The sequence below is a fragment of the Rhinolophus sinicus genome, linkage group LG06 (genome assembly GCF_036562045.2).
Source record: "Rhinolophus sinicus isolate RSC01 linkage group LG06, ASM3656204v1, whole genome shotgun sequence".
Lineage (NCBI taxonomy): Eukaryota > Metazoa > Chordata > Mammalia > Chiroptera > Rhinolophidae > Rhinolophus > Rhinolophus sinicus.
Window position 1 is genome coordinate 131729174 of NC_133756.1, and position 23716 is coordinate 131752889.

The 23716-nt window shown below is 51.6% G+C and overlaps 1 protein-coding gene across 11 annotated transcripts in view; it reads right to left on the bottom strand.

The window, feature by feature from the left end:
* Window positions 1-23716, bottom strand: part of ABCC8 (ATP binding cassette subfamily C member 8) — a 76987-nt gene that overhangs the window by 3620 nt on the left and 49651 nt on the right. For 9 of the 11 annotated variants that reach the window (XM_074336083.1, XM_074336085.1, XM_074336082.1 and 6 more), the window contains 17 exons: window positions 18847-18882; window positions 17148-17183; window positions 16316-16414; window positions 15148-15232; window positions 14384-14464; window positions 12645-12782; window positions 11078-11203; window positions 10075-10174; window positions 9605-9846; window positions 9349-9515; window positions 8198-8267; window positions 7547-7704; window positions 4840-4932; window positions 1840-1942; window positions 1192-1305; window positions 655-775; window positions 374-504 (listed from right to left, as the gene is read on the bottom strand). In XM_074336083.1, the coding sequence (XP_074192184.1) occupies window positions 374-504; window positions 655-775; window positions 1192-1305; window positions 1840-1942; window positions 4840-4932; window positions 7547-7704; window positions 8198-8267; window positions 9349-9515; window positions 9605-9846; window positions 10075-10174; window positions 11078-11203; window positions 12645-12782; window positions 14384-14464; window positions 15148-15232; window positions 16316-16414; window positions 17148-17183; window positions 18847-18882 (1900 nt within the window). The remainder of the gene's footprint in view (window positions 1-373; window positions 505-654; window positions 776-1191; window positions 1306-1839; window positions 1943-4839; window positions 4933-7546; window positions 7705-8197; window positions 8268-9348; window positions 9516-9604; window positions 9847-10074; window positions 10175-11077; window positions 11204-12644; window positions 12783-14383; window positions 14465-15147; window positions 15233-16315; window positions 16415-17147; window positions 17184-18846; window positions 18883-23716) is intronic. The other 2 variants (XR_012497533.1, XR_012497534.1) reach the window with 1 other exon arrangement.

A 23716-nucleotide genomic window follows, 5' to 3' on the forward strand; every position in this document is an offset into this window, starting at 1 on the left:
AGGTGGAGTGAGGAGGGAATCAATTAGAAAGGTAGGTCCGAGTGCCCGACAGGGGCTCCCTGCCCAAGACAAGGGTGCCCCTAGGCCCCTGCTCTGAAGCTCAAGGGGCAGTGCTCTGGGAGAGTCCTGACCATACACACAGTGTGTGTGGGGGGCTTACAAAGCCCCTCAAACCAGGCCAGTCAGGGGCTTGTCTCCTTGGTGGCTGAGTGAGAGCAGCAGGAGGAGAAGGGGTGAGGGAGGGAGGGGGGAGGGGGGCCGAGCCTCGTCAGTGTGAGTGGCCCAGGGTCAAGATACTGGCTGTGAGGCATGCAGGGCCCTGGAGGGCCATAGCCCTGCGAGGCTGCCAGCCCTATGCCCTTCCATCCCTGACCTTCTGTCCTGGGGAGATGAGGGCGTTGACGTGCTTCAGCACAGGCTTCAGGGAGCTGTCGTAGCGCACGCTCAGGTTTTGGATCTGAATCTTCCCTTGGTCCGGCCAGTTCTTTGGGATCAGCGATGGTTCTGGGGGCCAGGGGTGGGTCAGCCAGCAGGCATGGGCCACAGCTGTATCCAGGGGTGCCACCCTACCCCCAGGCTCCCTTGTGGTCCCCCTCAACCCCAAAACGCCCCTCCTCCTGGCCGTCTCCCCAGAAGCCCTGCTGTACCCCTCACCCAACAGCCCCTCGTAGCTCTCTGCCTCAGTTTTCAGGAGCCCATGGATGCGTTTCACGGCCCCCAGCTGGATCTCCATGTCCGCCAGATTCCTCACCATCCAGTTGAGGTAGTTGGAGACCTGTGGGGAGTGAGCCGGTCACAGGCAGTGACCGTGTGGTCCTATCCCTGGTCACCAGGACGCTCTTCCTACAGCTGAAGGAGGGCCGGGGGCCCTAATGTCTTTTGCTGCCCCCTGGCTGGCTGTTCGGGGTGGCCCTTCCTGGAGGCATGGAGAGAGCTACAATGAACTTGCCTCCATACCCACCACCCGCGTGGGCCCTGGGCCCTGGGTGAATGCCAGGACCCTGAAGTCAGCCCTCCTGCCCCATGGTCCCTGTGGCATCAGACTCAAAGTAGCTTGGGGTAAAGCTTGGGCGGGGTGCGGGGTGGGAGTCTCATTTGGGGAAGGTGCCCTGGGATTCCCTGGGTGCTGGGGCCTGCTGCTCCCCCTGCCCCAGCCTTCTGCTCCCCCTGCCCCAGCCTGCTGCCACTCACCATTAGGGCGTAGGTGAGGCCCAGGCCCACCAGGCCAGCAGAGAGCTCCCTGTGCAGGGAGTTGGAGATGGAGGTCACAGCGGCGATGAGGACCACACATGCACCAATGTACTCCTGTGGAAGGATGGGGGCTAGCCTGGGCCCTCAGGGGTTAAAGCCACAGTGTCCCCCCAGCCCCGTCTTCAGGGCAGAGCGTAGCTCAGCGGAGACTCAACTCCAGCCCTAAAACTCACGTACAGATGCAGGAGGCCTGTGAAGGCTGGAACTCCAGGAGACAACACATGCACACAGCGTAGGCTCTCCCTACGCCCCACACACCTGCACACATGCCTCACCAGCTGGCCCACACATATATGTAACGTATGTATCAGACACACACTTCTCACAGGTAAACACACAACGATTCTCGTTATTGGCACACACCTCAGATATACAGCCCCCAGGCAGTGATATGGAGAAGATGGGACTCAGGGCAGATACCAGGAGGGCTGGGGAAAGCGGAGGGCTCTGTGCCCACCCTCTGTGCACATGTGAGCTGGTTCTCCACCCTCTCCTCCCACCTTCTGGTCTATGTTGGCCCTTCCTGTGGCTCCACACCCCTATCAGAAACCCATCCCGGGGCCCGGAGTGGGGGTGGGTGGCACTTGCCATGCGGACTTCTAGCCATCTGTTGGCAGCTGTGAGGAAGAGGGAGGCGATGTTGTTGGAGTCCGTGTATTCGAGGAGCTTCTGCTGGAAGCGGGCCTCGTACCTGGAGGGAGGGTCAGGAAGGGCTGAGGGAATAATCTTGGTCCAAGCGGCCCCGGGGAACCTTCCCTAACCCTCATGGATACAAGGTAGCTCTCTGTACAAGGAATTCTGGAGGCCTCTTTCCCACCCTCGTGCCCTCATCACATTCTCTCCTGAGTTACTACGTGTGGATCTGCGTCCTCTGTCTGACCAGCCTGGGCTCCTGGCACCGCTCTCCTTGGCCGCCCCTCAGACCTGGCGGGCTTGGGCCAGGCCCAGAGGAGGTAGGAATTCTCATTTGATGATGAACGATGGAACGAATGAAAGCCATCTCAGCTCTGGTCTCAGTGACACAACTGAAAGTATTCAGAGGTACTCATGACAAGCCTCGTTGGGCATTTGCTTTTCGCTCCTGGAAGATGTTTGTTCTGCTTTGATTCTTTCTGGGTGGAAGGCCTGTGCATGAACTATGTGTGTGAGGAGAGTGAAGTGAGTCTCTGAGGTGTGAGAAAGCGTGATTGCAGAGCCACAGGGTGGGTGTATGTGGGTGGGTGAGGTGTCTGAGGCAAGGGTGAAACCATACACGCGAAGGGTTTGATTAAGTGCGTGTTGAAAATGTGTGAGTGCACGTGTGAGTGACAGGAGAGTCTGAGGGGTGTGTGATTGGCCTCAGGGGTGAGTGTGCATGAGGGTGTGTGTGAACTTCTGTGATCGGTGCATGATGGTGTGAAGACTGTGGAAAAAGCCCCCGCACTGGGGCCCTGCAGACCTAGGCTGGAGTCAGTCTATTGCTGGCTGTGTGTCAGACTGTTTCCTCATCAATAAATGGGGATAGTAATAGTTCTTACATGGACTGAAGCAGCTCTGAGCCCAATACTGTAGTGCTGGGTACCGTTGGAACATTTTTTGGGAAAAAGCAGGGGCTCTTAGAAACACCACAAGGTCAGACAGCTCTAGGTTCCAGCCCGGCACCATCTCTGTGTGGCCTCAAATTGGTTGCTCAGCCTCTGGGGGTCTCTTCTCTTCACTTTAGTAGGGGGCTAAAGTAACTATGTCATGGGGCTTTTGTGAGGATTAAATGCAACGAAAACACTTAGCACGGGGCCTGGCGCTTGGCAAGTGTGCAATCAATAAATGCTACTTAGCTTTCAACAGGGCTGCTGGGCAAAAGCCAATGAATTAAACACATCCAAGGGATGATTAAAAAGTTCATTCATTTAAAAACCATCCACTGTTTCAGTGCAGGGTGGGGGAGGGCTCGCTGCATAGCAGTTCCGCTGGCTGACCACAGGCCTGGTCTGGGGCTGGTCATAGGATGCTGGGATCCACTCGGGTCTTACTGAGAGGGTCTGGCCTCCTCGAGGAAAGCCACAGTTTCTCCCCTTAGGCCCAGCCCGAAGGCCTCCAGGACACCAATTATAAGAAAGACTTCACCAAAACTTGGAGCTAGGCCCAGGGGTATTGAGAGGCCTGGAGGTTGAAGGAACTGGGGAAGTTCAGTCTTGAGAAGAGAAGGGGGCTGGAGGAGACCCCTGAGCCATACTCCAGGCTCCAAGGAGCTTCTTTGTGGATGATAGCACAGGCTTGCTTGGGAGCAGGGGATGTCCTGGGAGCAGAGCTAAGGCTGGGGCAGACTCTGCTTTGCTTTCTTTATTCAGAGAAGATCTGTAAGAGGACCTTCCACTGGCCCCAGATGCCCTAGGGTGTGAGCAGGGGCTGCAGGGCTGCACCAGGGACCTGGGCACCTCTCCCAGGGCTGCAGCTAGACTTTGGGTGTTGGGGGATTTCAAACCTCCCTGGACCCTCGATTGGTCCTTGAGACCTAGGGTTACTCCTGGACACAGGGATTGGTGTAGCATGGTTACTGTCACACCCTACACAGCTGTGCCATCCTAAAAATAACCTGAAATCACTCTCTCAGGGAGGCTTAGATACCAGAGCCCAGCTATCTGGGTCAGGGGTCTGGCCTGTCTGGCTAGAGGAGAGATGCCCTAATACATCAGATGGAGACTGGGGCAGGGAACAATAGTACCCCTGCTCCCCAGGCAGCCTCAGATGCTTCTGTCCAGCCCAATGTCACGACTCAGGGTGGCAAAAGGCTGGGAGAGCCGCTGAAGTTTTCGGAGCATTCCTCCTGCCTGGTGAACTCTTATTTACCCTTTGAGTCCTAGCTCCAATGCCACCTCCTGCCTTCTCTATGATGCCTTCCATGACTGCTCCCCTTCTATGCTTGCTGTGTCCCCCTTTCTTTCAGTAACATGGGCTTGTCTTGGCCTGTTCAAAGCCTGGACTGTAAATACCTCCAGGGCAGAAGTTCATCTGACTCATCTCTCTCTTTTTAGTGCCTGGCATGGGACTCGGTATGCGGTAAATGGTAGGTAAAGGTTGAATGAATGAGCAGGTTCAAGTCTGGTCTTTGAGGGACCGTACACAGAGCAGTTATATAACCTGAACCTGAGCTTCAGTTTCCTTATCTGAGAAGAGGGCGCAACCACGGTCACCACCTCAGAGAACATGTTTGAGAATGAATGACACTGGCATGGAAAGTCCACTGCATAGTGTTTGGCTCATAGGAGATTCTCAATAAAAGGTGGCCTCAGGGCTGGCCCACACGATGTAAGGGCTTTCTAGCATTGGTATGTGAGAACATATCCCAGCCTTGTTTCTTTTGATGTTCTGCCTTAGTTCACAGAGGCTCTGGGCATGGCTGCAGGGCTGAGGTTTTCCCCTCTAGATCACACAGTAGAGCACACCTGGTCCGACCCCCCAGTGGACATCATTTGGGCCTTGGGGACCAAGGAGGGGTAGGGAGAAGTGTGTCCTGGGCCTTCATAAGTGGAGCCCTGAGAATTGAATCTCATGACCTGTGACCCTAGTCCCCCCATCCCGTCCACACCCATCTTGGGGTGAATGTGGTACCTGAAGGCCCGGATGGTGGTGAGGCCTTCCACAGTTTCAGCAAAGTGTGACAGCAGCGGGAGCTGGGTGGTGTCATCTAGCTGCTGTAGATCCCTGTGCCAGGAGAGCAGAGCGGGATGGTGAGGAGGGCAGGCTCAGGGCTCAGCCTGGGTCTGAATCCTAGCTCCACCCCTACTACCATGTGGCAAAGGGCTGCACCTCTCTAGGGCTGTAAAAAGGGAAGACAGTGGTACCACCCCATCAAGTAGCTGTGCGGACTGGACAGCTCGTTTACATAAAGTGCTTAACTGGAAGGCTGGGACAGTGACTGCGTTGCTGGGCGTCACCTACCACTCATCTGTATCTGTCCCCGTGCTTTTGCCACACAGCCTCGCTCTGCGCTAAGGCTGGGCAGTCAGTGTTAGTTTCCTTTCCCAGGTGAACAACCTGAACCTTGGGATAGATGGTCAAAGGAACAGAAATGCCAACTCAAAGCTTTCAGTCCCCTCCCCAATAATCACAATAGATTTCAGCACATCTCGGGCCAGAATCTAAAGGGCTTCTTAAGGGAGAAAAGGCCAGCGGTTTCCATGGCAACCGATTTGCCCCTGCTCCCCACAGCTGCACCTTAGCAAGTATGTTAGTGCCAGGGAGGCCAGGTTGGGACACCGGAAGCAGCTTTCCTGGACACATTGTCTCCAGGGCCTGGGTGGGTGCCAGGGGAACAGAGCAGTTTCTCTGGCAGAAGAAATGAAGTTTGCAGAACAGCTTGTGCAGTGTTTAAAAAGCTGCCGTGATTTTGTGAATGTCAACATTGTTCCTTGTGGGTCACAGGGGTCCTGGATCATCCAGGCAGGAAACCATTTATACAAATCTTGATCCTTGTGTGCAAGGCAATTGTGGCCATGATGTATCTAAATTTAATTATTGTTAGGGCTAATCAGCATTTTGACTCATTGCTAAACAATTCTGTGCACTTGGGAAAGGTACTTAAGCTTTCTGACCACAACCTGCAGTAAGAAATACATTTTATATCACAAATCAGTATTCACACACTGTGGGGACAGAGTCCAGAGAGCAGTTTCCAGGCTCTCAGGCTCACGTGGAAAGGTGCTGGCTCGGGTAACAGCCATCAGCTGTGACTAGCTGGCCATCAGCTGTAACCAGTTAGCCATTAGCCACTGGTTATATAACTGCCGTGGCTAAGCTACCAAGCACGGATTGCAGTTAGCAAGGGGTTGGTCGGTTGGCTGGCTGGCTGAGAAGCAGACGGCGGATTGCGGATACTGTGGCTTCTGCTTCCTGTGTCTCCAACCCAGCCGCCCGAGAGAATATAGTGGTATGAGACTCCCCTATCTATGGTTCTGTGGGTGTTCCTTTGTGGCCTCACCATATCCTGTGTTCTTGTGAGGGGAACAGGACTAGAGTCCCTGCATGACACACACACATACCCTTATACCACCCAAACAAAGGTTTCATGAAACAACACTGTTACTGTGTGAATACAGTCTGATATTTTTTGTTCTATTTCATTTTTTTAAAAAACACTGGTTGTAATCTATGATATTAATTTCATAACCCACGGCGAGGTTGTAATTGGCAGATTGAGAAATGCTGGTCTAGAAGTTCTTTAAAATTATCCCTATAATTCCTTGAATCTATGAGTTTAACAGAATCACTCTGTGGGGACAGAGTCCCAGAGAGCAGTTTCCAGGCTCTCGGTCTCACGTGGAAACGTGCAGGCTCGGTTATTAGATGGCCATCAGCTGTAATCAGATGGAATCTGCTGTGGCTGGGTGGCCATCAGCTGTTACTGGTTAGCCATTAGCCCTGATATAACTAGTGGCTACGCTGGGGCATTGTTTGGTTGGCAGAGAAGTGGATGGCAGCTAGCAAGTGCTGTTAGCAAGCAGATTGCAGATTGCGTTGATCCTATTTCCTGTGTCTTGCCAGGCCGCCAGCGAGATGGGGGTACAGGAAAACCCCTCGTTGGGGTCCTGACAGATGTTTGCTTTTGTGTCTCCACCAGCCGCCATCGAGAATATAGTGGTATGACTCCCCTGTCTCTGGCTCCATTGTGGTTCCTTTTTGGCCTCACCATATCCTGCGTTCTTGTGAGGGAAGTGGGAGCAGAGAATCTGCATTACACACTCCCAGAAAAAAATTCCTAGAGAATGTTCTTACAAAAGTTTGAGTGGGAAAGAGGCATGGAGGTATGCGTGGCTCCAAGGCTCATGAGGGTGAAGGTGATGAGAATGGCAGTGAGGGGCTCCCTGGCATTAAGGCTTCCAGCCTTGCTCTGCACCCACATGGGCTGGAAGGTGTGGTTATCATAACATCCCGCACATCGGTGCCCTCTGACTTCACGCATCAGCAATCCCCCTGATCACTGGAGTCACACAACCCTCCTGAGAAGTATTATGACAAAATGAATGAAAGGCATAAACACATGCATACACCTGACCTAAAAGTTCCATTCCTGACCATAACTCCCCAGGACATAGTTCAGGTATTAACTGCAGCATGTGTGTGCTGACAGATGGTTATATTAGGGTAACGGAATATGAATATTTTATTTCCTTCATGTCTATTTTGCTTTTCTTGGGGAACATGACTCTACTACTTTTATGACGATGACTCTAACAAGAGTATTCAACTGCCCACTGCAAAGCCCCTTCCACCCCCCACCCCAGCCCCAACCCTGGAGGCTGGCACATGCTGCCATCACCTGGATGCCACCCGGAAGTACTTCTGGATGAAGTAGCACACGATGGCCAGGGGTAAGAGGGCCACGAGGAACACAGGTGTGACATAGGAGATGACGGCCAGGGCGGAGACGCAGAGCAGGGTGGAACGGCTCAGGCACTCCAGTGTGGATGGGATGTGCTGCGGGAGGCAAGGGTGAGAGAGGGAGGTGAGTTTTGGTATTTGATGATGTTCAGCGGGTTCCCTGCCACCACGTTTTTCTCTCTCACATTATTATAGGCACATGTCTTAATCTCTCCAGCTACACTGTAGGCTCCCTGAGGGCAGGAGTCAGGACTTTGTTTTCTTACCACCTTGTACGATGGTAAATAAAAAACACAGGCTGAATCAAAATAAATAGTCTCCACAAAATCAGTCAACTTGGTTTAGAATATGCTGGAACCTTCCTGGAGTGAGCTGAGGGTTCTTCAATGGAAGCCAGAGGGATGTGGTTTCTCTCAGCCTTATGATGAGGGTCTCACAGGGGGGCCCAGGCCCTGAGGCAGCATTATAATCAGATTGGAGCCCACTGGGTTCCTCCCCAGGGCTCTGGTCCCCGGACCTGGGGAAGCCAGCAACAGACAGGGGCCTGGCCTCTCTCTGAACTGGGGAAATGGGTCACAGTGCTGTGTACCTGGTCAATGGTGTTACAATCAGATGAAAATCTGTTCAGGATGCTTCCAAGGGGCGTGGTCTCAAAAAACCTAAGAGGTAACCAGAAGTTATTCATTCGTTTAGTGATTTCATTTCTGTTTATTGTATGAGGGTAGTTATTTCTTTCATTTTGGTATTTCTGGAGTCATCCCAGGGACAATAGCCTTTGCAGGTCTATGGACATCTGGCCTGTTTCCCTGGGAATTCCCACAGCAGCCCAAAGGGGTGCTGGTCCCTCATTAGCCTCTGTGACACTCAAGCCCATGTGTGTAACCACTGCCTCCTTTCTCAGCTGCTTGCTTGGCCTGACTCGCTCAGCAGCTGTCCTCCCAGGGACATAGAGTCCTCTCCAGCGGGACAACTGGCCAAAGGGAACAGGGCCCCAGGGACAGCCTGTCAGCTGGTTGACCCCGCGAGGCACTCTGGCTGTCTTCACTCTGTCTGTGACCCAGAGCTGGCCCAACCCCAACCAGAGAATTTCAGAACCACAAATCTGGGACAAATAGAGGGTAGGTAAATGTTGAGGCCATGTCTGTGGGACACAAAGAACTCAAGAGGCTGAAAAATAAACAATGTAGTCAGATGGTAAGGCCTGGCATTAATGAGGGCCAGATAATCTGGTGTGTTTAAACCAAATAGGCCAGCCCATTGGGCAGTGACTTCTTTCACACCAAGCGGCTTTTGGGGTTTTTATCCATCTTACTACAGAAGATAAGAACAGCTATACCATGACCCCAGTCTCAGAACCTGCAGGGAGGCGAAAGAGGAAGGAGAGAGCTGAACGCGGGGGCGGAGACGGGCAGATGTACCCGTCTAGGGAAGAGAAAGTAACATTTACGCAGAGGCTGCAGACATTCACTCTGAAGGACTGTCGTGACAATTAGATGAGCTAACCCTGTCAAATGCCGAGCATCGCGTCTGGCTGAGTACATGCCAGTTTCCCTCTGCTTTCTGCACTGAGCAGTGCACTTGCAACACATTTGGGTCTCCTTGAGTCACATCCGACAGCTTGTTGTAGAGATTGGATATCACCATTTTATAGATGGGACGACTGAGGCCCAGAGAAGTGACTTGCCCACAGCCCCAGCGTGGCTGGGAGCCCTCTCCTATGCTGGGGGGCTCCCTGCATACCTCATGGGAGCCAGGATGATCCGGTTCAGCAGGCTGCGGTGCAATCTCTTGGCCACCTTCAGCCCTGTCCACTCGACTGTGACAGACGTGACCAGGCACAGCACGATGCCCAGGCTGCAGAGCACCGTAAACACCATGGCATACACGGTCTGGTCAAGGGAGCACTCCTGGCCAGGCAGAGAATGAGGAAGGTCCCGGCGGTGTCCATGGCTCAGCCCCCTACCCCCAGCCCTTGCCCTGGGGCTGCCAGCCCCACCTGGCTGAAGGAACAGTTCCTGGCCATGGGGCTCAGGGTCAGGGCGCTGTCGGTCCACTTCGCCAGCCAGTAGTCGATGGCCACCAAGACCATGTGCTTGAGCAGCTGGGAGAAGACGAGCAGTGACAGGAGCAGAATGCCAGCTGACGACAGATACTTGGCACAGGCTCGCCACGGGATCTTGGCGCGCTGATGCAGCACCGATGACAGATTGTCCTCCTCCTCACTCTCGGCTGCCTCCTCTGTAGGCCGCAAGAACCCCCCCTGTGGCTTCACAGTTCATATCCCTCTCAGGGTGAACCAGGGGCTATATTGTCCCCACTTACAGATGGGAAGACTGAGGCACACAGAAGGGAAAGGATTTAATCAAAGGCACACTATCTTACCACCCTCAGGACCCTAAACCTTAGTCTCTGCGTGGTCGATCGGACCTCAGGCCATGATTTCACTCCCAGTCCCGCTGTCAGTACCTTCCTCCTCTTCCTCATCTTGCAAGAGGCCATCTCTTGAGGACATGGCACAGGGCAAGCCCTGGGGTGGCTCTGGGGCTTTTCTCTCCATGACAGTCTCCTGAAAGACAAATAGGGCCTGGCCAATGTCCTCAGGGTGCACAGAAGGGAAAAGGGAGAGTGGGGGGTAAGCACCCCTGGTAATGATCAGTGTCAGTTTCCAGATTGCCCTTGCCTGGTGAGGATCCAGATGGACACATGTTTGTCTTGCCAGAATTTACTCCTTCCCCTTCATCAGCTAACAGCCCCACAGTGTCCCTGTGGGAAACCACCTCTCCCCTATTCTTGTTCTCTGTGATTCAGGTGTGCTGGTCATTCTCCCTGGCTCCAGGGGTGGGCATATTCTCACATTCCACATCCCTGGCCACAATTATTTGTTTAGGGGTGGGCACATGACCAAATTGGACCAATGAGAGTGAGCCCTGGGACTTTTGCTAAAAATCATGAAAGAGGCACTCTTTCTGGCAGATGTTGATCTGGGAGAATGTAAACCTGAGACTGCCAATGACCCTCACTGCTACCGTGGGAATGAAGCCAATTTAAGGGGAGCAGAGCCACGGGATGGGGAGAAACAGATTCTTGATGACATTGACTGCCTGGATCCAGCTCTACCTGAAGCTATGACACCCCTGGACTTTTTGGTTTTATGAGCCAATAAATCCTTAACTCCCACCCCCACCACGTTTTTAAAATTTGTTTAGCCAGTTTGAGTTGATTTTCTGAAACTTTGTAAACTAAAGGATATCTATTTCAGGATAAAGGGAAGGCATCCATCTGATTGTGCCTTGGGTAGCTAGCACAGGTACTGCTTCTCCTCTGGCAGGAGTAAGTTCATGCCCAGCTCCCATATCTGTCCTTTGGGGGGTTTCCTGGGTCCAGTGAGGGCAGGAAGACCTTTATGAGTTGAGTTCTAGAAGAACCTTCCACTCAGGGGGTGGCTGCCTGGCCCCCCAGATATACCGACTTTTTCAAGCTCTTGGTCCTGCCGGTTCATGAGGGTCTTCCAGTGCTCAAAGAGCTGGCACTCAGACCTCTGGAAGTCCTTGAGCGTGCCCTCCCTCTGGATGGTACCATCCTTCATAGCGATGATCTGGAAAGGCAGAAATAAACCCTGCTGAGGGCTGGCTGGGGCTGAGAAGTGGAGGCCACACCCTGCCTGACCAAGGAGTCTGAGATGGACATGCACACATTCTTTCTCCACCACAAATGACCTCTGGCTCACCTACTGCTCTAAGCTGGTAGTGATAACCTACTCTCACTGACACTCTCCCAGGATTTAGAGCTTGGTACATGGTGTGTGTGTGGGGGGTAATTCTCAATGGTCACAAGGTTGATAAGATGATAAGAGAGTTTGCAGAGCAAATTAGTGCGTCCTGGTCCAGCTGTCTGGTTATCCACAAGAACTCCATCAATGGTCACTGCGTTCAAACACTTAACGGAATAATTGCACACTACCCTTAGCTTCTCCTGACGGCAGGTTTGAGAGGTTCTACCAGTGTGTGGCAAAGCCCCTGTTGGTCTAAATGTGTGTGGCCATACCTCTTTGAAATTAATAAAACATTTTATTTGAAACTCTCAGTGTTTCACACTGAGGTAGGCTCATCATTAATTCAGACACCCACCCCTGCTTCTCTCACCCCCACCGACCCCATGCTGGGGTTTAGGGAGGGGTGCCTGGGAGTCCTATCCACTGACACCTCAAGGAACCAGGTACCTCCGCGTGTACCTTTTTTGGGCTAAGGATTGTCTTGCACTGTCTTGCAGAGTCACCACTGAAACTGTGACCTAAGCCTGCACCTGTTTTAATAGCTTTTATTTTCAATATGGATTTTTTTTTTTCTTCTTAGTGGAGGGAGGAAATCACTACACATAGAAGGAGACTTATGTGGGGTCAGCAGGGCTATTTTAGCAGAGTCCTGACACTCCAGGAGGGCCTCAATTTTCAGGGGCAATTTTACATAGGGGTTAGGCAAGGCCCAGATTTCAAGTCACATGATTTCCATCCTAAAAACTAGGTGCTTTCCAATTAATTGAGAAGTAACTATATCTACTTGTTGACTATGGGAATTTAGTTCATGTTGGGTTTCACAAAATTTCATTCCACTCATAATATGGAAGTTTCTATTACTACCGCTATTGTTTGTTTCCATCTTTTCTATCTGGTCTTAACTTGAATCTGACCCACTGAGGGCAGGGAGATGGTTTTCCCATCCAAACGGGCACTCCCCAAGGCCAGGGGATGAGCCATCCAACTTGGCAGGAAACAGAAGATAGGAACCGCGTGTCTGCTTCTCTCCTTGTGCTACACACAGGGGCCCCAGGCCAGGATAGGGAATCTCTGCAGCTCTCGGTGATACCAAGCCCTTGGTCTGCGCAGCTTTCCCTAGTCTGCCCTGCCTGCACAAAGCCATCCTGGGCTGACCTCTTCTGCTTGGTAGCCCTCAGCCACTGCGACGAGATGTCTGATTGACTCCTTTGAGATGTGAGACTGCCTCTCCCACCTCAGCCCTCTGCAGCTCATGACCCCTCACCCAGTCTGCATGTGGCAGGTACTGTAGCTTGTGGGTCACAAGGACCACTGTCCTCTTATCATCTCGGAGTAGCTCAAGGATCCCGGCCTGCATCAGGTGGTCACTCAGATGAATGTCCAGAGCCGAGAAGGGGTCATCCTAGGTAGAGGGGAGAAGATAGGGACAAGTATGGGGGGAGGAAATGACAGTGAGTGTAAAAACCACCAGTTATACCAGCTTTGGTCTAGGGTCTGATGCTAGTTAGCTGTGTGGCCTTGGGCAATGTACCTAACCTCTCTGGGCCTTAGTTGGCCTCATCTTAAAATAGGGCTGTTATTAGTTATCACTCTCAAACAGATCTAATCACAAGCTTCCTGACTCCTCATCCTCCCGTGGCTCCCCAAAGTCAATGAAGTCTGAATTCCTTACCATGGGAATCCAGGCCCTTTACAACCTGCTCAGTCTTCTTTCCAGCCTCACTTCTCATCTATCTTGTCCAAGCTCCCTACACACCAGGGAACTTGCCGTTCCAGGCCTCTGCCTAAGGCGTTCTCTCTGCCTGGAGTGCTGATCTGTCTTTTGTGTGCGTGGTGCACTCCTACTCATCCTTCAGTGCTGCAGCCAAGCACTAGCTCTTCCCGTGTCCTTTCCTGACCCCTGCACCTAGCCTTCCCTCTACTCTGCTCCAGTGATACCCTGCACAAAGCCGGGTCTGATGGGATTTGCGTGAGGCTCCTAAGAACTGAGACCCCTTCTGCCTGTGCCTGGGACAGAGTAGGAGCTGAAGACAAGTCTGCTGAAATAAACTAAATTATCCACTGTACTTCTCTCGAACAAGGTTGTTTAAAGCTCACATGGGATCATGAAGGAGCTCGTAGTTCGTCAAGCGCTTTGCATGTGTCAGATGGTAACAGACTACGGCTTAACATTATGAAGAGTTTTTAGTAGGGAGTGTTTGTGTGTGCTGTGGGGGAAAGACAATAAAGCTGGATCAGACACCTGAGATTCCTTCTTTCAACTCTCTGTCCAAATGGCCTCCCCCTTTCCTTCTGTTTAACTGACTCACATTGCAAGGCCCTCCTCTAGGAAGCCCTCCCGGATTTCTCTAGCCCTCCCAGTTGTCTTCCTGGACAAGGCCCTTCATGGTCTGTGTCACGCAGTTTGGCTTTCATCTGGGCTGTGGCTCTTGAGTGTGGGTGAACTCTGTTTCCCCAAGTAGACTCTACATGTTTGAGGCCAAAGGCTGGGCCTTAGAATTCTTCAATATCAAGGCATCTCACACAGAACTTGTATGAACTAGGGAAAGGATAGCTAAGCTTTATCTCATGTTTGATTGTGAGTGGTTACCTGGAGTGCTGTGTTGAGAAGGATTCTGAGGCCACGTTCAGTGTCCGTGGAAAAGAAGCTGGAATCGATTGACAATGTCTGCTTCGGGCATGAGATGGGGAAGTGGCAGCACACAGGCCATGCGCTGGCCATTCTTAGAGTCAGGCTAAATAAGCATTGATAGGTTGAGGCTCTCCTACAGGGAAGTGGCCTGTAACTACTTGCCTCCCCTCATGGCTACTGCAGAGCTCATCGTGAAGCCCACAACGGGTCATTTGCACTATCCTTGCCTCAGTTTCCCCATAAATAAGTAGGTAATACCTCTGGCAGAAGAGGTTTGCTCCTGGAGAGGGAGGTGTGTGTGTGTGTGTGGGTGTGTGTGTGTGCGCGGTGTAGGGGAGATAGCCAGAGGAGGTGCCAATTGGTACACTCACCAAGAAGACGACGTTGGTATGCTGGTAGAGGGCTCGGGCCACACTGATTCGCTGGCGCTGACCACCAGACAGGTTGATGCCCTGTCGCCAAAGGGGAGGAAAGGTCATGCCCTCATAGCCCTTCAGGAAAGACTGTCGTGGCTCCTACTCAACTGTGAGCTCTTTGGGATAGAGGCCTGGCACCATCCACTTCTTTGTCTCTCCTCACCTTGCAGAGAGAAGGAACTTGTACATGTTTAGTAAATTCACTGGGAAGTGGGGCGTATTATCCCCAAGTCTTTGAAGATTCATCATGTAGGTGCTAGGGACCACCTGACCAGTGAAGACCAAGACGGAGGAAGTAGGGGTTTAATCGTACACACAGAGGACAGCCACCAGAGAATCCTATTTGTTTAAGCTTGTGGAGCAGGGGCCCCACCTGGAGAGAGAACAGGAAGAGCATAACCTGAGCCTCGCACAGTGCCATGGGGGCTCTCAGCATATACTCGGGGCATGAATGAAGGCAATGTCGTCATCTCCAGCCTGGAAGGCGCTTAGCTGACCTTTGCACCAAGCAGGGCTGATTGTGAAGGACAGCCACCAGCCCAGGGCTTAAGGAGATCATTTTGAACCCACTGCAGGCAGCTCTGCAGCCTCCATCCTCTCATTTCCCAGGTACCTGCTCGCTCTGAGAAGGATCTCGGGGCCTGGTGGTGGTGATGGGTAGGGAGCAGGGGAGGTTGAAGGCCTCGGCTTTGAGGAAACCCCTTGGAGGCGCCACTAACCCGTTCCCCAATCTGGGTCTGGTCTCCATGGGGCAGGATGTCAATGTCTGGCTGCAGGGAGCAGGCTTCGATGACCATCTTGTACCTGCAGTGGGATGGGGCAGGGACACAGCGGATCAGTCTGGCCAGACTGGGGCCTGAGCACGTGCAGAGGGTTATTAGCCCTGGGCAGCTGTGCCCAGGGTGAGCGATGGCTTTAATGGGCCTCTTGCTTGGTTGCTAGCAAACACCACGTGAGCTTAAAAAGAGCTGAGGGCGGCACTTCACACGGCCTTGGAGCAAGTTAAATATTTGAAGGATGAAATTAGATGGCAGCAAATGTGCCACATAAGTGACAAGAGAGGGCCCATGGTCCCTGTGCAGTGAGAAAAGCGACAGTCAGAGCCCAAGCTCGGGGCACTGCCAGGGAAAATTACTGCTGGTTGGTTTAGACAGTAATGATAATGGCTGCTCAAATATTTGCCCAGCCTGCTCCTCTCGTACTTCCCTGACCAGCTCTTCACCTGGGCAGGTGCCAGCCAGGGTGCATGGAGAAGGCATCAGAGTATACTGGTGATATGTACTTGGGTATCAGACAGCCTTGGATTTGAGACCCATCTCTGTGACTAACCGGCTAGGCGGCCTTGGGCAAGTTACCTAACCTTTCTGAGTCTTGGTTTCCTCATCTGTAAAATGAGATTGCTAATAGTACCTGCCTACTGGGATTGTGGTGAGCATTAGAGGCATTCGCATGTATAGAGCCTGGCACTGAGCCTGGCACCTGGTAAGAGCTCAATCAATGTAAGCAGTTATTATTATCACTGGAGGGAAAATAGTGCACAGGTCGCCGAGCTGGGGGTAGTGCAGAGACTCATGGAGAGCTCGGTCAGCCTTGCTGCCAGCCACAAGAGAAGGCAGCAGGGCTCCTGCACCTCCCTTGCCTCCTGCCCTCTCACCCACAGGAGTTGGACTGCCCTGATTCCCAGGCACATCTGGAGCATTTCCAGATGGACCATATGGAACAGGCCAGAATCCAGATAAGTGGGCTGGAGAGCAGGATGGCGGGTGTGGGAGATCAATGGAGGGGCAGGCCAGCTGGCTAGGGCTTGGGGACTGGGGCAGGTGGCTAATGCTGCCCACGACCAATTTCTCCCCTCCCCTGGCCCGCCTCCTTCCGAGAGGCTTTTACCGTTGTTTGTTGAAGGGACTCTCAAAGGTGATGTTTTCCTCCACGGTGGCGTTCAGCAGCCACGGTTTCTGAGAAGCATAGGCCACGGGACCTCTCTTCCTGGGAAAAGCCGGGAGGGAGTAGGGAGGCATTCTCAGGGGTTTGTTCTCAGGGGCAGCTATCAAGATGATGGCTTAGACCAGGGCAAGGGGTGGCACGGTGCTAAGACAGGGGTGGGGATGGGGTGTGTGTGCAGTTGGCAGAAATCAGCTCTGTGTGGCCCCTGGTGGACTCTCCTTCCTCAGGGCCTGAGTCAGGCTTGGGTGCCAGGTCTTAGCTGACTGGGGGAGATGGGACCTTGACCCCTCCCTGCCCTACACCCTACCTGCCCCACCCTTGCAGTCTGTACTCCTTCCTGAGTCTCTAACCCAGAGCCCAGAAGGAAACCAAGTAAACACTCGATCCCAGATTTCCTCCTTCCTTGAGAAGCCCTCAAACCACTCAACTTTGACATTGGCAGGTAACTCTCCAAATGACTTTTTTAAAAAGGAGAGCCAAGGAAACCACATTTGGTGTGATATAGTTTTTGAAGACAACCCCCGCCCCCAAATTAAAAAAATTAAAGGAAAAGATGACCGCCAGAGAGAAATGAGCTGGTGTTAAGGACGCAGCCTGATGTACAGAAACAGTAGTGGCTTCCGAAGCACCCCATAGAGCTCAGAGCCCATCCTGGCCACCTCCCTGCAGCTGGGCTGGGGTCTGGGGGCTTCCCCCCAGAGCTGTGTGGCTCCCTTGGCCTGAGAGCCCCTCTGAGGCAGCCTGCCTGGAGGGCAGGTTTCCCAGGACACAGTACCTGATATCCGAGTCGGCCACTGGCTCCCGCTCTGGGCTGCAGCAGGGGAGGAAAGACGCACCTTCAGGGTTCATATGAGGGGACTAAGTTCTCTATAGATACCCTGAGCTCCCTCGAACCCAGCATGAGGGCTTTTATCATCCGTGACCAAGTCTATAGCCACAAATGCTGCATAGAGAGACGTGGGAGTGGGGCGTAGACATCCTGGGGAGCCTCCACTGCCTGAACCCTAGTAGTGTCCAGAATTCACGTGGGGTGTGTGAAGAGGGCCCCGGTGGGACCCGGTTAAGGTAAGAGGGAAGATGGGGGGAGGGGAGGACACCATTGGAGTAGGTCATGGGAGTGGATCTTCCCACATCAGAGCAATGCAAGGCCCAACATGTGGCTTCTCCAGACCCTGCCTCTGCATCAGGGTTCACATGCACTGGCCAAGGTCTCATGCTGACACGCTGCACAAACAGCCGGGCTAGGGAGTGCTCTCTGGCCAGAGGCAGGCTGACATCGGCGCCTGCAGTTTGTGGGTGGGAACCTATAGCTGATGGAACTTAGTGTCACCTAGAGAGCCAAGAAGCATTCCAGGTGTGATTTGCAGCCCCATGTGGCCCTCTCAGAAGACAACCAAGGAATCTGGGGCATCTGCCAGGAGAGATATAGTCAGCTGTGGTGCCCATGTACCCTGGACTGACCCGAACTGCTGCAGTGTGAACTCTTCTGTCCCATTACTGTCATCCACACATGCAGACTTGTCACATACCACGAGGCCTGATTTCTGGCTCAAGAAATATGATCACTATGGCTAGAGAGGCTGGGCCTGTCATCATACCCTGGCACTTAGGGACAGGTAGGGAAAGGGCAGAGAAAACACGAGGAACTACAGCCTCTTTGGTGTTGGAGAGTGAAGGCCAGAGCTTAAACTTATTTACAAAGTGGAGCCAACCTCCCAGTCCTGACTTCCTACCACCTCCAATGTGTTTCACATGTTTCGGGGAGAGATGTGGTTAGGGAGGGCGTTCAGGGCCTCAGAGCCTCATTCATCTGTTTCACTTGCATTTTGTAGACAACAAGAACATAAAGCACATTGAACATAAAGCAGCAAGACCACATTTTCTGTCTGGGAGACCACCACCACCTCTCCTTATAGCTGTGTTTCTCAATATTTTTTTTTTCCATGATCAACCCCTAGGGTCATTTTAGACAAGTTTTTTCTAATGGTCCTTTCTTTGTCACATCGCTTTTCCAATGCAGTGGTTTTTTTTTGTTTTGTTTTGTTTTTAATATTCACAGAGTTGTGCAACCATCATCCTGGTCAAATTCATTGCCCCCAAAAGAAACTCCATACCCATTAGCAGTTACTCCCTCATTTCCCATCACTCTGTGGCAACACACATCTCTTTTCTGACTCTATCCACCATGAAGTTTTAATACCACAGATATACTGTATATGTTTATATATTCTGGCCCTTTGGAGGGCCACAAATCATTATAATGTCTAAGTTTTTTTCTCCCCACAAACAAGGTTTTACCCTTGTTGAGAATATATGCCTTATTATAAGGTCTCATGCCTCAGAAATTGTGTAGGCTGCACACCCCTGAATCCATACTCAGTATCCTCACCTCAAGTCTCCCCTCCCTGGCCCCATGCTCAGCCCCTTCCCCTTCCCACTCAGGACCCGCTTCCAACCCAGTCCCAAGGCTGTACCTGGGGTCTTCTCCCATCTCGCTGTCAGGAAGGCTGCTGTGGGCACACGTGGGGAAAGAAAACAACAACAGTTACCGCCCACTCCGTTGCCTTTCTCTCCATCACACTGGGTCTTTGGGAAGAAGAGATCCCCACCCATCCCTAGTGTCCCCAAGTAGCTTCCTTGGGGGCAGAAACTGCTCTTCTCAATCTCTGTCCTCGCAGCACCTGGATGGTGACCTTCCAAATAGCAAGGGCTTAATCAGTGCTCCTGGCACGACCCAGAGCAACAGTGAGGCTGGTTGGGCATCAAGATTGTTTTATAGTTGGGAAAACTAAAGTTCAGAGAGGGAAAGTGACTTTCCCAAGGTCATAATCATTTCATATAGTGTTTTCAAATGGTGGATTGGGACCCAGTAAGTGAGTCTGAAGTAAGTGAATTGCAACTGGATTTAAAAAAAAAGAAAAAGAAAAAGAAAACATAGACTGCATTGCATGTGGGCAAGATTGTATTTTTGTGTGAAATTTTTCTCTTCTCTATCAGTGAATGCATGAATTTAGTAGACTGTGATGTAAAATGCATTTCATACTGTGGATTATAGTAAAAAATTTTTTGAAAATCACTGAATGAGGTGACCTGAATTTTGGTGGAACTTTGCCAATACTCTTTCTCCTGTGCCAGGCCACCTCTCAACCTTCCAGAATCAGCTCCTGCCACTGAAATGTGTCCTTCTGACATGCACATTTGGGGAAAAACAATCGGCGCTGCGTTTTCACACATCTTATTTTAATACTACTAAACCAGCTAACATTTATTGAACTTTTAGAAGCACTATGAGAAGCGCTGTAATAGTATTACCTATTTGAAAGCTCAAAGTAACCATATGAGAGAGTTTTATTTTGATTATCCCCACTTTACAAAAAAAGTGAGGTGCAAGGAGGCTAAGTAACTTGCCCAAGTCACACAGCCAACAAGTAGCAGGGAAAATAGATTTGTTTGACTCCAAGCTTCATGCTCTTAATGACCATGCTATGTTTCTTCACTGTTATGGCCCATGATATAGCTCTTAAAGTACCTTCTTGTCCAGAAAACAACGATGGAGAAAAACAGAGATGGGTGAAGGCTGAGGAAATTCTTTTCTGTCCTCTGCCGAGGGGCAGAACTGAAAGGAGACCCTGATGGATATGTAATCATTGGTCCCCTCTGATCCTGTTCTCCAATTTTTGCGGTTTCATTTCATTCTCTCAACTCAACCTAACTTTGTGTTCTCTAAACCATCAGATAGCTGTAATTTATGGACAAGCTGGTAACGTGAGACACGTAAAAAACCGAAGCTTACAAATTCCAACTCTGTGCCCACATCCCAAATAAGCTTATCTGTGGAATCTCCTGCCTTGACAGCTTCCAGAGTTGCAAAGGCTGTAATTTATCTGGAGAAAAGAGCATCTGCGGCCTCCCTGAGGACCTAGGCACACATTGAGCGTTCTCGGCCCTAACTCATTTTGCATTACTGTCTAAGCTGCTCAATTAGCCCTTATAATGGACTATTTTTCTCTCTAATCAGCTCCTGTGTAAGTCTTTCATCCCCGGTGGGATTTTAAGGCAGGAAGAGCATTTTTTTCAGCTCCCATAGTGCTGAGCACATGACAGATCTGTAATAAATGGAGGTTGTTAACTAACATGTTAATCATTTGGGAAGAAGGCAGGAAGGAAGGAAGGAAGGAAAGAAAGAACGAAGGGAAGGAGGGAAGGAGGGAGGGAGGGAGGGAACTAGCACACAATGCGGGTGTCCTCATGCCAGGCTGTGGGGACAGAGCCAGGAGTACAGTTTCCAGGCTCTTGGCCTCACGTGGAAAGGTGCTGGCTCAGGTAGTAAATGGCCATCAACTGTGATTGGATGGCCATGAGCTGTGGCTAGTTGGCCGTCAGCTGTAACCAGTGAGCCATTGGCCACTAATATAACTGCCGTGGCTACGCTAGCAGAGGAGTGTGGCTGGCAAACGCGGATTGCAGTTAGCAAGAGGTTGGTTGGTTGGTTGGTTGGCAGAGAAGCGGATGGCGGATTGTACATCATGTGGCTCCTGCTTCCTGTGTCTCCAACGCAGCTGCCAGCGAGAATATAGTGGTATGACTCCTCTATCTATGGCTCCATTGGTGTTTCTTTTTGGCCTCACCATATCCTGCGTTCTCGTGTGGGGAGCGGGAGCTGAGACCCTGTATGACACATGGCGCAGCGAGCAGGGTATGGTGTCAGCCGAAACTCTCTGAAAGGTAATGAAACAATTTATACGTATGAACACTCAGTCTCAGGAAGACCAGGAGGAGCATCTGCCAGAGAGCTGGACCCCGTGGAGGGGTGGGAAGACATGGACAGTTCTCCAACCAGCATAGGTTGGAGAAAGCAAAGGTCGTTGCGGCCGTGTGGGCTGGGAAGTGCTTGCTGAGGCAGCCTGGATGCGGGATTTGTAGTCCCAGGAGGAAATGCTTGCTGAGTCCTCGGTGGGAGATGTAAGTGAGGTCAAAGTTGTCCCTCACCCCAAGGTTGGAGAGGACTTGGAGCCCTCGCCCTGCGGAAAGGGCACACGTTGTAGAGCCAATGCACAGTCCTGGCGAAGACTGTGGACTATAGGGAATTGCCTTCCATCCCTGATTTGATGGACCACTTGACTGTTTGCTTGGGAACTTACCACCATGTAGTGGAACTGGCGGATGTTTGCTTCCTGTGTCTTGCCCCGCTGCCAGCAAGACTGGTGCAGGAAGACCCCTTGTTGGGGTGCAAGCGGATGTTTACTTTCTGTGTCTCGACTGGCTGCCATCGAGAATATGTAAGCACCTTTGCTGTGAGACATTATTGTTCTAGTACAGTACCCTGAGAAACCCTGGCTGTGCCCAGGAAGTCTGGCTGTGCCCAGAGAGAGTGGCAGTGCCCTGAGAGGCCCTGGCTGTGCCCTGGGAGACTGGCGGTACCCTAAGAAGCCCAGGAAGTCTGACTGTTGCCCAGAAAAACTGGCTGTGCCCAGAAAGACTGGTAGTGTCCTGAGAAACCCTGGCTGTGCCCGGGGAGACTGGTGGTACCCTAAGAAGCCCAGGAAGTATGGCTGTGCCCAGAAGGACTGGTGGTGTCCTGAGAAACCCTGGCTGTGCAAAGAGACCCTGGCTGTGTCCAGGATATTGCATTCACCTCCAGGCTCCTCGCACAGGGCCCCTCGCGGAAGACTCTTGTCGCGTAGATTGTGAGGCGAGAGCCTGTAGGGGTGGAGTATGGGGACAGCCAGGAGTGCAGTTTCTAGGCTCTCGGCCTCACCTGGAAAGGTGCTGAAATGGCCATCAACTGTGAACGGATGGCCATCAGCTGTGGCTAGTTGGCCATCAGCTGTAACCAGTGAGCCATTGGCCACTAATATAACTGCTGTGGCTACGCTAGCAGCTAAAATGGGGCTAGCAAGAAGATGGTGGCTGAGCTACCAAGAGCGGATTGCAGTTAGCAGGGCGGATTGCAGCTAGCAAGTGAGGTTGGTTGGCAGAGAAGCCGAAGGCAGGTTGCGGATAGTGTGGCTCCTGCTTCCTGTGTCTCCAACCCAGCCGCCAGCGAGACTATAGTGGTATGACTCCCCTACCTATGGCTCCATTGGTGTTCCTTTTTGGCCTCACCATATCCTGCGTTCTTGTGTGGGGAGCGGGAGTTGAGACCCTGTATGACACAGGCACTGTGTGAAATTGTTTGTATTCACCATTTCATCCTCACAACAACCCTATAAAAAGATGTTAGCATCTCCATTTTACAGATGGGGAAACTGAGGCTCAGAGTTTGCATAATGTGCCCAATGGTACAGAGCTGGGAAGAGGGGAAGCTGAGGTGTGAATCCAGGTTCATCTTCTCTTTCCAGTGTAGTCCCAGCCCCCCTAGAATGAGCCTCCCCAAGATGTTGTGTGTCTATGTTTTAATTTGAAAAGTAAAGAGGGGTATACATGGCACACACTTTTTCTCACTGATTGCTGGACTCTTACATGAGTTTGGGGGCATTTGATCCCTCCTCTGCCTGCGTTTTTGGGACCAAACACTGAGCTGAAAGGACAATTCCTCTCCGTTCTCTAACCCCACATCCTTCTCTCTAGGTAGCCCGTGTGTGTGTGTGTGTGTGTGTGTGTGTGTGTGTGTGTGTGTGTGTGTGTGTGTGTGTGTGTAGGCATGCACCAACCTAACTCAAGGCTTAGAGCTTGCTCTCCAGGGGTGCACAGTCTGGTAGAGTGAATCAGACAGGTACTGAAGTCAGAAAGTTATAAGGGCCAGAAGAAAAGTAGGAGCGAGAAAATATAGAAAATTTGGGGGAAAGTACACAAACACATATGCAAATACCTAGAGAAAAGACTGGAAACTTCTGGGTGATGGGATAGTAGGTGGTTTTTGTCTTCTTTATAGTTGTGTATCTTTCCTAATTTAATGTACATCCTTTTAGAATCAGAGAAAAAATATAATTTTTAAAAGTAGTTTGGAGGAGGAAGAAATTTGAGAAGGTGAGGAAGCACTCATAGGAAGTTACAGCTGAGCTGAGCCTTGAATGGGGAAGGCCTGAGAAGTGGAGGTGGAGGGTGGGGAATGCTAGGCTGGAGCAGGAGGCAGCAGAAGTGTGTAGGCAGCCTGGAGAAGTGCGAAGAACATGGGCTTTAAAATTTGTATCCGAGGGGCTTCTCTGCTCAGAGGTTGTGAAATCTTAGGCAAGTCCCTTTACTTAGGGGAGCCTCAGTTTCCTTATCTATAAAATTGGGATAATGGTACAAATCTCACAGTGACACTGGGAAAATATATTGTAAATATAGCTCGTAGCTGGTTGGAGGAAAGGACATGGAATTGGAGAACTGGGGTGGGAGGTCCATCCTTTCAGCTCAGTG